The sequence below is a fragment of the Pristiophorus japonicus genome, chromosome 2, assembly GCF_044704955.1.
Source record: "Pristiophorus japonicus isolate sPriJap1 chromosome 2, sPriJap1.hap1, whole genome shotgun sequence".
Taxonomy (NCBI): Eukaryota; Metazoa; Chordata; class Chondrichthyes; family Pristiophoridae; genus Pristiophorus; species Pristiophorus japonicus.
In genome coordinates, this window is record NC_091978.1 from 286,873,819 (window position 1) to 286,886,155 (window position 12,337).

General features: G+C 42.4%; 1 protein-coding gene across 2 annotated transcripts in view; it reads right to left on the minus strand.

The window, feature by feature from the left end:
• Positions 1 to 12,337, minus strand: part of arhgap10 (Rho GTPase activating protein 10) — a 279,199-nt gene that overhangs the window by 141,968 nt on the left and 124,894 nt on the right. For both annotated transcript variants that reach the window (XM_070871493.1, XM_070871488.1), the window contains one exon: positions 8,607 to 8,708. In XM_070871493.1, the coding sequence (XP_070727594.1) occupies positions 8,607 to 8,708 (102 nt within the window). The remainder of the gene's footprint in view (positions 1 to 8,606; positions 8,709 to 12,337) is intronic.

Below are 12,337 nucleotides of genomic sequence, written 5' to 3' on the forward strand. Positions count from 1 at the left end.
AAACATTACAAGTTAGTAACCAGCTGGGCTAGAACGGACCTTGGGGAATACTGCATCACATTGCATTGCGAGCTATGGATGGAGCTTTAGTGAACAAATTACAATGCGCAGCATCCACTCATGTTGTGTCCTGATGTAATCATAAGATGCTGGTAATTTCAGGGGTGTCGAACCACATAACACAACACAGCCACTACATGACTAAAAATCCAAACCCTTTCTACTAAAAATCCAAGTCCAACATGTACTAAAGATTTAACCAGCCCCTCCCCTCATATAAAGGCTGTACCTGACTTATGTTTTTGAATTTCCTGTTGTGCTCTGCTCTTCTACTCTCTGGTCTGGTTCACCATTGTCTACTCCCTCCTGTTCCTTTACTCTGCTCCTAACATGTCTACAGGTGGGTCTCTGGCTTGTAACATTGCGAGCCTGTAAAGGATAGCCTGGGGTTTATTACCCCTTTCACATTTTTTGCAGATATATTCTGCAATTTGCAATAGACAATTCTGAAAGGGTGGGAAGTGCAGTGCCACTCATTTGAACCCTGCACCATAATCCTCTGTGACTGAAAGGTGGTCGATGAGGGCAATGCGTATGATGTAGTGTATATGGATTTTAGCAAAGCTTTTGATAAGGTCCCACATGGCAGACTGGTCATGAAAGTAAAAGCCCATGGGATCCAGGGCAAAGTGGCAAGTTGGATCCAAAATTGGCTCAGAGACAGGAAACAAAGTGTAATAATTGATGGGTGTTTTTGTGACTGGAAGGATGTTTCCTGTGGGGTTCCGCAGGGCTCAGTACTGGGTCCCTTGCATTTTATGGTATACATCAATGACCTAGACTTGAATATAGGGGGTATGATTAAGAAGTTTACAGATGATACAAAAATAGGCTGTCTGGTTGATAATGAAGAAGAAAGCTGCGGACTGCAGGAAGATATCAATCAACTGGTCAGGTGGGCAGAGCAGTGGCAAATGGAATTTAATCCAGAGAAATGTGAGGTAATGCATTTGGGGAGGGCTAACAAGGAAAGGGAATACACATTAAATGGTCGGACACTGTGAAGTGTAGAGGAACAAAGGGACCTGGGAGTGCATGTCCACAGATCCCTGAAGGTAGATAAGGTGGTTAAGAAGGCATATGGAATGCTTGTCTTTATTAGCCGAGGCACAGAATACGAGAGCAGGTGGGCTATGCTTGAACTGTATAAAACACTAGTTAGACCAGAGCTAGAGTATTGCGTGCAGTTCTGGTCACCGCATTACAGGAAGGATGTGATTGCACTGGAGAGAGTGTAGAGGAGATTTACGAGGATGTTGCCGAGAGTGGAGAATCTTAGCTATGAGGACAGATTGGATAGGCTGGGTTTGTTTTCCTTGGAACAGAGGAGGTTGAGGGGAGACCTCATTGAGGTGTATAAAATTATGATGGGCCTAGATATAGTGGATAGAAAGGGCCTATTTCCCTTAGCCGAAGGGTCAATAACCAGGGGGCATAAATTTAAAGTAATGAATAGAAGGTTTAAGAGGGGATTTGAGGGGAAATTTCTTCACGTAGAGGGTTGTGGGGGTCTGGAACTCACTGCCTGAAAGGGTGGTAGAGGCAGAAACCCTCACCACATTTAAAAAGTACTTAGATGTGCACTTAACGTGCTGTAACCTGCAGGGTTACGGACCTAGAACTGGAGCATGGGATTAGGCTGGATAGCCTCTTGTTGGCCGGCGCGGACATGATGGGCCCAAAATGGCCTCCTTCCGTGCTGTAAACTTCGATGATTCTATGAATGTTGCCAAGATCTGTCATCTACTGCAGGTGCACATGCAGTGCAGTGTTACAATGTGCCACAGTTGCTTCTGTTCTTCTTCCTCTATCAGCAGTAAAAATGACTGCCTCACCCTTGACGAACTGTGTCTCCCCGAATCTTGGAAGCCTCTCCTACATTGCTTGGAGTACACAGATGCTGTGCAGATAAAATGCAATAGGAGATATGCTGCCTCTATTGCTCTAGATTGTTTGCAGCCTCTTACTCTATGACTGACTCGTTATGCAGCAGACTGAATGGCCCTATTTTAGGATTGGATGGATGTAGGTTGGGTGTAGTCTGAGGAAATTTCTGGGGGTGATACCTTGCTTCTTTCTACAGATGATTTGCACAGGTGGCTGTTGTGCACTTTCAATCTGTTTAAACTTCTCAGGACCAGAGGCTTCCCCATTGATACATTTATACCAATGCAGAAGCAGCATTTCAGAACGAATGAGTAAATAACTTTTTCTAATCCATCAAGCCCGAGAAATTTAAACTGCTCAGCCTAGCAGACAAAAGCTTCCGATATCAATACTAAACAGACAAAGGCAGCCATGGGACAATCCAAATAGCTTGCAAGATACATATACCTCTTATACCACCTGCTGCAGACTGTCAACGTAGAATATCAAGTTTAATGTGGAATTGTTGTAATAGTCTATCAAATATAAACCATTACAAGGCAACTAGAGCACAGTTATACAACAGATGTCAGTTTGAGGCTGGCGCTTGTTGGAGTGATGTTAATTTGGTCGAGCTGAGTTATACAGATACCACTGTACGACACTGGCCAGAGAAATGGAGCAACCATGTGCAGCGCTCTGCTCATCTACATTCAAACTCTGGTTAAATTTGAATGTTAACTGATAGCATAATTGGCTTTTTGCCATAAAAAGGTGAAAAATGCAATTTAAACGTTCCCATGCAGTTAGTTGTATTGCAGCTGGTGCAATGCTAAAATTTTGCAATATCTCAAGATGCCTACATTTTTATTTGGTTGACTTCACATTGTTGATACAAAGCCAAAAGCATGTCACAACATTGAAGTAACAAATAAAATATAATTGGGCTATGAGACATAATGATGCACTTCGAGACTGTCTGGCAGAAACACTGCAGTTGCATAGATTTACACAGGATATACAGCACAGAAACTGGCCATTCAGCCAACTAGTCTGTGTTGGTGATTATACTCCACACGAGTCTCCTCCCATTCCATCTAGCTTATCTCAGCCATTCAGCATATCTTTTTATTCCTTTTTCTCTCATGTACTCTTCTAAAGAAAGAAAGAAGGAAAGAAAGAAACAAAGACTGACTTGCATTTATATAGTGCATTTCACAACCTCAGGTTGTCTCAAAACGCTTTACAGCCAATAAGTACTTTTGGAGTGTATTCACTGTTGTAATGTGGGAAATGTATTGTAATTATATATTGTTCATCATAAGTTCTTGACTTGTTTCTATTTTAAGATCACTGATACCTGAAGGTGAATCCTTGCAATAAAATGCATTACTCAATCAGTTAATTATCTGAATAGGGTTCTGGGTTTTATATTGAATAAACCTGTTATTTTCCTCTTTGGGCGATTGGCAGGCCAACTGTTCTTTTTAAAGTATTTTCTATTTTCAATTCAGATCGCAGGCGTCTCAATTTTTTCCCCATCTTATTCCCTTTTTTTTCTTATGTGGGCTTTTCTCAGTTATTTACACATTTTGTTATTTTGATCGGCTCATTAAGGCAATCTTTGATAACACCAGTGGTCTCTACTTTCTATGAGCAGTTTGCAGATCATTAACCTTCTCTCTGTCGTTGGAGTACCTGTTTTATTTTCTCCCTTCTCTTACTTTGTTCTTGCACCCTACAAATGGCCTTAATTATCTTAAACTTTCAATTGTAAGGGCCCTACATACGAAACATTAACCTTTATATAACCTTTCTTTATAAATGCTGCATGACCCGCTGTGTATTTCCAGCATTTTTATTTTTACTTTCCAGCATTTTTAGTTTTTCATTATTAGGGAGAAACTTATGTTGAATGTGTAGAAGGTAACAGCTGGAGTAGCAGTACTTCATGCAATTCTGGGCAACAGATTGCAGGAAAATAAAGTGTTGAAAAGATTATAGTGACAATTCACGAGAATGAAACAGTGAAAGAAATATCAAAAAATAGTGCTTCTCTACCACAATAAGGAAACTTAGGGGGGGCTCTAATAAAAGTTTTCAAAATTATGAAATATTTTGAGGATGATTAGTGAAAGATTACTTCCACTGGTTGATGAATTGGAAACATGGGAGCAAAGGCTCAGAAATATCACAAATAACTAAGAGGTCAGTTGGGACATTTTTTTCCCACAAAGTATTTCCTCTTCATGTTTTACCACAAATGATTACTGAGGCAAACATTATAAAATAATTTCTGAAAGAATTGGATATGTTTTTGAGGAGGAAATACATAAACGGACCTGAGGAAAGGGCAGATAAATGGCATCACAGTGGATGTCTCCAGTTGAAGAGCTACCACCAGAACAGGTGTAGTGAACCAAATAGCTTTGATCTGTGCTGTAATTTCAATGATTTTTCTTACATACTTTCTTTACTTCCCTGCTTCCAGTTTCAATACAAATGTGAGTAGTTTCAACATGTATTCTGTAACATAAACGATGCAATAAAAAACATTGCAATTTAAGAGATTTCTACCTATTAAAATTACTCCTGCATTTCTCCGGATCTAAAATTGTCAAGAGAACATTCCTTGGAAACAGAGTTAGCATTTATTCTATTGATGTACTGGAAGCAGTTCTTATTCTTCTTTGAGTCATTGTATAAACTCGAGACATTTACAGTTTTACCCTCCTGCTGCCATTGCATATTTGGAGTATAGAGTGGCTTCACCTGCAATGTCTTCCACTATCAAATAGCACATCGATATTCACTGTCGAAATATAAACTTGTGCAAAGTACAGGGCATCAGAAGGCTAGAAACATAGAAACATAGAAAATAGGTGCAGGAGTAGGCCATCCAGCCCTTCGTGCCTGCACAACCATCCAATAAGATCATGGCTGATCATTCCCTTAGTACTCCTTTCCTGCTTTCTCTCCATACCCCTGGATCCCTTAAGCCGAAAGGGCCATATCTAGCTCCCTCTTGCATATATCCAATGAACTGGCATCAATAACTCTCTGCGGCAGAGAATTCCACAGGTTAACAACTCTCTGAGTGAAGAAGTTTCGCCTCATCTCAGTCCTAAATGGCCTATCCCTTATCCTAAGACTGTGTCCCCTGGTTCTGGATTTCCACAACATCGGGAACATTCTACCCGCATCAAACCTGTCCCGTCCAGTCAGAATCTTATACGTTTCTATGAGATCCCCTCTCATCCTTCTAAACGCCAATGTATAAAGGCCCAGTTGATCCAGTCTCTCATCATATGTCAGTCCAGCCATCCCAGGAATCAGTCTGGTGAACCTTCGCTGCACTCCCTCAATAGCAAGAATGTCCTTCCTCAGATTAGGAGGCCAAAACTGGACACAATATTCCAGGTGAGGCCTCACCAAGGCCCTGTACAACTGCAGTAAGACCTCCCTGCTCCAATACTCAAATCCCCTAAGCTATGAAGGCCAACATACCATTTGCCTTCTTCACCGCCTGCTGCACCTGTATGCCAACTTTCAATGACTGATTAACCAAGACACCCAGGTCTCGCTGCACCTCCCCTTTTTCTAATCTGCCGCCATTCAGATAATATTCTGTCTTCACGTTTTTGCCCCCAAAGTGGATAACCTCACATTTATCCACATTATACTGCATCTGCCATGTATTTGCCCACTCACCTAACCTGTCCAGGTCACCCTGCAGCCTCTTAGCGTCCTCCTCACAGCTCACACCGCCAACCAGTTTAGTGTCATCTGCAAACTTGGAGATATTACACTCAATTCCTTCATCCAAATCATTGATGTATATTGTAAAGAGCTGGGGTCCCAGCACTGAGCCCTGCGGCACCCCACTGCCTGCCATTCTGAAAAGGACCCGTTTATCCCGACTCTCTGCATCCTGTCTGCCAACCAGTTCTCTATCCACATCAGTACACTACCCCCGATACCATGCGCTTTGAGTTTGCACACCAATCTCTTGTGTGGGACTTTGTCAAAAGCCTTTTGAAACTCCAAATACACCATATCTACTGGTTCTCCCTTGTCCACTCTACTAGTTACATCCTCAAAAAATTCCAGAAGATTTGTCAAGCATGATTTCCCTTTCATAAATCCATGCTGACGTGGTCCGATCCTGTCACTGCTTTCCAAATGCGCTGCTATTTCATCCTTAATAATTGATTCCAACATTTTCCCCACTACTGATGTCAGGCTAACCGGTCTACAATTACCTGCTTTCTCTCTCCCTCCTTTTTTAAAAAGTGGTGTTACATTAGCTACCCTCCCGTCCATAGGAACTGATCCAGAGTTGAAAGATTGTTGGTAAATGATCACCAATGCATCCACTATTTCTAGGGCCACTTCCTTAAGTACTCTGGGATGCAGACTATCAGGCCCCGGGGATTTATCGGTCTTCAATCCCATCAATTTCCCTAACACAATTTCCTGCCTGATCCTTCAGTTCCTCCTTCTCACTAGACCCTCGGTCCCCTAGTACTTCCGGAAGGTTATTTGTGTCTTCCTTCATGAAAACAGAACCAAAGTATTTGTTCAATTGGTCTGCCATTTCTTTGTTCCCCATTATAAATTCACCTGAATCTGACTGCAAAGGACCTACGTTTGTCTTCACTAATCTTTTTCTCTTCACATATCTATAGAAGCTTTTGCAGTCAGTTTTTATGTTCCCGGTCAGCTTCTTCTCGTACTCTATTTTCCCCCTCTTAATTAAACCCTTTGTCCTCCTCTGCTGAATTCTAAATTTCTCCCAGGCCTCGTGTTTGCTGCTTTTTCTGACCAATGTATATGCCTCTTCCTTGGATTTAACACTATCCTTAATTTCCCTTGTTAGCCACAGTTGAGCCACCTTCCCCATTTTATTTTTACTCCAGACAGGGATGTACAATTGCTGAAGTTCATCCATGTATGTGATCTTTAAATGTTTGCCATTGCTTATCCACCGTCAACTCTTTAAGTATCCTTTGCCAGTCTATTCTAGCCAATTCACCCCCCCATACCATCAAAGTTACCTTTCCTTAAGTTCAGGACCCTAGTTTCCGAATTAACTGTGTCACTCTCCATCTTAATAAAGAATTCTATCATATTATGGTCACTCTTTCTCAAGGGGCCTCGCACAACAAGATTGTTAATTAGTCCTTTCTCATTACACATCACCCAGTCTAGGATGGCCAGCTCCCTAGTTGGTTCCTCGACATATTAGTCTCGAAAACCATCCCTAATACACTCCAGGAAATCCTCCTCTACCACATTGCTACCAGTTTGGTTAGCCCAATCAATATGTAGATTAAAGTCACCCATGATAACTGCTGTACCTTTATTGCATGCATCCCTCATTTCTTGTTTGATGCTGTCCCCAACCTCACGACTACTGTTTGGTGGTCTGTACACAACTCCCACTAGTGTTTTCTGCCCTTTGGTATTCCGTAGCACCACCCATACAGATTCCACATCATCCAAGCTAATGTCCTTTTTTACTATTGCATTAATTTCCTCTTTAACCAGCAATGCCACCCCGCCTCCTTTTCCTTTCTGTCTATCCTTCCTAAATGTTGAATATCCCTGGATGTTGAGTTCCCAGCCTTGGTCACCCTGGAGCCATGTCTCCGTGATGCCAATTACATCATACCCGTTAACTGCTATCTGCGCAGTTAATTCGTCCAACTTATTCCGAATACTCCTCGCATTGAGGCAAAGAGCCTTCAGGCTGGTCTTTCTAACACACTTTGCCCCTTTAGAATTTTGCTGTAATGTGGCCCTTTTTGCTTTTTGCCTTGGGTTTCTCTGCCCTCCACGTTTACGTTTCTTCTTTCTATCTTTCTACCAGCAGCCATGGACAGGACCCCAAACACCATGGGGAAAGGAGAGAGAAAATATTATTTTTAAAAAGAGTGAAAACTGCAAAAGCACAAGACGAAATACATTACATCATACATTTTTAAAATATACCTCTCTATAAAGGTTTCAAGAGTTTAACAAAGGAACTAGAATACTGGTGTAATAAAGGCCATTCAGTACTGACATGGGAAGGAACAGGAGGGCCAGTTGTGTTGACAGGTACTTTTTAGTTATCGTAAAATGTAACCAACTCACATCTAGTACCTCTGAATTTTGGAAACCCAATAAAGTTTGGGTTTTCTAGATTTGCAATGTTAATAATCACAAATGAGAACCAATTCCTGCATTCATTCAGCTCCTAAAGAGATTATGCTCAGATGTAATATGTATTGCTTTAAGCTCCCTCGTTAATAAAGTTTAATCTACTCCATTAAATGTCCTTAATGAAAGACATTGTTCTATTGCTGCAAATATGACATTACAGCTAAAGTGCTTTATACTGTGGTCTTTACTTAAAATACCTGCCAAGAGATATGCAAACTGGATCTCAGATGCACAAGTAAAGAATGGTGCAAACACCTTCTAGCTGCCTAAGCAGTTATAGAAACATAGAAAATATGTGCAGGAGTAGGCCATTCGGCCCTTCGAGCCTGCACCACCATTCAATATGATCATGGCTGATCATGCAACTTCAGTACCCCATATCCCAAGAACATTTTGAAATTTCAAACTGAAACATACACCTGAGGCAAATTTAAAATGTTTTTTGCAACAACATTTAAATGTTGTGAGCTTACCTCCAACAGCAATGCTTCTTTCTTCTTTGCTGACAAATTGACATGTTTTTCCAATGTGCTGTAGTATTTCTCCGTTTCTTTGTCATACTTTTTCTTTTCCTCCTGCAAGTAAATAAAACAATCGACATAGATTGCATCAAAATATTTTAGCTGGCACCCTAAACAAAACTGACATCTGATCATGAAAAAAAAATTCGAGAACTGTAACCTTTTATCTTGTTTACAAATAAGGGGCATTGTCTTTGCGGAAAAAACTATAAATGAAAAAGTTTGTAGAATACACACGATACAAGACATAAGCCACATTAAATATATCATTAACTTGTCGCCATGGTGATGAAAATAGTGTGCTTCGAGATCTCTCTCCCAAAACAAAAACAAAAGTTTACTTCAAACTATTTTCATGAAGATAGCGCCTCTGTCAGTGCAGCAGTCCTTCAGTACCACACTAGTGTGTCAACTTAGATTAAGTTACGTGCTCAAATCCTGGAACGGGACTTGAACCCACAACCTTCTGATTCAGAGGCTAGTGCACTTCCACTGACCCATGGCTAACAGAACCTTAAAAGGAAATGGGGCCTGAAATTCGGTGGGGGTTCTCGCGATCTTGCGGTCTCTTGGTCTCCTGCCATTCCTTTGGTGAGAGACCAGCAGAACTCCCAGGTAAACAGCATAAGCAACAGTTTGTGCTATTTCTCTGTGGGTTCCGCTGGTCTCTCACCAAAGGAATGGCAGGAGACCGAGAGAATCCCAGCAGAATTTCAATGCCCCATTGTCAAACAATTCAATGAAATGGCCATTAAAACATTACCCCAACAATTTATCCATAATTAATATGCTGCTGAGTGTTTAAAAGGGCACAGGTAACTAGATTAAATAGATGTTCTAATAAAAACTGTTTTTAAAATGAATGTACCTGTACATTGTCACTTAAGATACAATTAACAGAACTGAAATAAACTCTAATGCAGCTGCACTACAAAACAATGCTTATCTATTTCAATGCTCTCCTGACCAGCCTCCCAACTACTATCTTCCCAAAACTCCACCTCATCCCAAACTCTGCTGCTCATATCCTAACTCGCACCACATCTCATTCACTCATGATCACCCCTGTGCTCACTGACCTACATTGGCTCTCAGTCATGGCAGGAGAGCTCGGTCACGTGATATGCTCCTCCTGTACCATGTGGGAACTCGGGGACACTTCCGGTGTCCCTGGGCGCTAAGTGTGTGGGAAGTGTATCCGCCTCGAGCTCTTGACGGTCCGCGTTGCGGAATTGGAGCTGAGGGTGGATTCACTCTGGAGCATCCACGATGCTGAGAATGACGTGAGTATCACGTGTAGTGAGTTGGTCTTACCGCAGGAGAAGGGTCCACAGCCAGATAGGGAATGGAAGACCAGCAGGAAGAGCAGTGCAAGAAAGATAGTGCAGGGGTCCCCTGTGGTCATCCCCCTGCAAAACAGATACACTGCTTTGAGTACTGTTGGGGAGGATGACTCATCAGAGGAGGGCAGCAGCAGCCAAGTTCATGGCACCGTAGGTGGCTCTGCTGCAAAGGAGGGCAGGAAAAAGAGTGGGAGCGCGATAGTGTTAGGGGATTCGATGGTGAGGGGAATAGATAGGCGTTTCTGCGGACGCAACCGAGACTCCAGGATGGTATGTTGCCTCCCTGGTGCAAGGGTCAAGGATGTCTCGGAGCGGGTGCAGGACATTCTGAAATGGGAGGGAGAACAGCCAGTTGTCGTGGTGCACATTGGTACCAACGACATAGGTAAAAAAATGGATGAGGTCCTACGAAAAGAATTTAAGGAGCTAGGAGCTAAATTAAAAAGTAGGACCTCAAAAGTAGTAATCTCGGGATTGCTACCAGTGCCACGTGCTAGTCAGAGTAGGAATCGCAGGATAGCGCAGTTGAATACATGGCTTGAGCAGTGGTGCAGCAGGGAGGGATTCAAATTCTTGGGGCATTGGAACCGGTTCTGGGGGAGGTGGGACCAGTACAAACCGGACGGTCTGCACCTGGGCAGGACCGGAACCAATGTCCTAGGGGGAGTGTTTGCTAGTGCTGTTGGGAAGGAGTTAAACTAATATTGCAGGGGGATGGGAACCTATGCAGGGAGACAGAGGGAGACAAAAATGAGGCAAAAGCAAAAGACAGAAAGGAGATGAGGAAAAGTGGAGGGCAGAGAAACCCAAGGCAAGGAACAAAAAGGGCCACTGTACAGCAAAATTCTAGAAGGACAAAGGGTGTTAAAAAAGCAAGCCTGAAGGCTTTGTGTCTTAATGCAAGGAGTATCCGCAATAAGGTGGATGAATTAACTGTGCAAATAGATGTTAACAAATATGATGTGATTGGGATTACGGAGACGTGGCTCCAGGATGATCAGGGCCGGGAACTCAACATCCAGGGGTATTCAACATTCAGGAAGGATAGAATAAAAGGAAAAGGAGGTGGGGTAGCATTGCTGGTTAAAGAGGAGATTAATGCAATAGTTAGGAAAGACATTAGCTTGGATGATGTGGAATCTATATGGGTAGAGCTGCAGAACACTAAAGGGCAAAAATGGGAGTTGTGTACAGACCTCCAAACAGTAGTAGTGATGTTGGGGAGGGCATCAAACAGGAAATTAGGAGTGCATGCAATAAAGGTGCAGCAGTTATAATGGGTGACTTTAATATGCACATAGATTGGGCTAGCCAAACTGGAAGCAATACAGTGGAGGAGGATTTCCTGGAGTGCATAAGGGATGGTTTTCTAGACCAATATGTCGAGGAACCAACTAGGGGGAGGCCATCTTAGACTGGGTGTTGTGTAATGAGAGAGGATTAATTAGCAATCTCATTGTGCGAGGCCCCTTGGGGAAGAGTGACCATAATATGGTGGAATTCTGCATTAGGATGGAGAATGAAACAGTTAATTCAGAGACCATGGTCCAGAACTTAAAGAAGGGTAACTTTGAAGGTATGAGGCATGAATTGGCTAAGATAGATTGGCTAATGATACTTAAGGGGTTGACTGTGGATGGGCATGGCAGACATTTAGAGACCGCATGGATGAATTACAACAATTGTACATTCCTGTCTGGCGTAAAAATAAAAAAGGGAAGGTGGCTCAACAGTGGCTATGTAGGGAAATCAGGGATAGTATTAAAGCCAAGGAAATGGCATACAAATTGGCCAGAAATAGCAGCAAACCTGGGGACTGGGAGAAATTTAGAACTCAGCAGAGGAGGACAAAGGGTTTGATTAGGGCAGGGAAAATGGAGTACGAGAAGAAGCTTGCAGGGAACATTAAGGCGGATTGCAAAAGTTTCTATAGGTATGTAAAGAGAAAAAGGTTAGTAAAGACAAACGTAGGTCCCCTGCAGTCAGAATCAGGGGAAGTCATAAAGGGGAACAAAGAAATGGCAGACCAATTGAACAAGTACTTTGGTTCAGTATTCACTAAGGAGGACACAAACAACCTTCCGGATATAAAAGTGGTCAGAGGGTCTAGTAAGGAGGAGGAACTGAGGGAAATCTTTATTAGTCGGGAAATTGTGTTGGGGAAATTGATGGGATTGAAGGCCGATAAATCCCCAGGGCCTGATGGACTGCATCCCAGAGTACTTAAGGAGGTGGCCTTGGAAATAGCGGATGCATTGACAGTCATTTTCCAACATTCCATTGACTCTGATTAGTTCCTATCGAGTGGAGGGTAGCCAATGTAACCCCACTTTTTAAAAA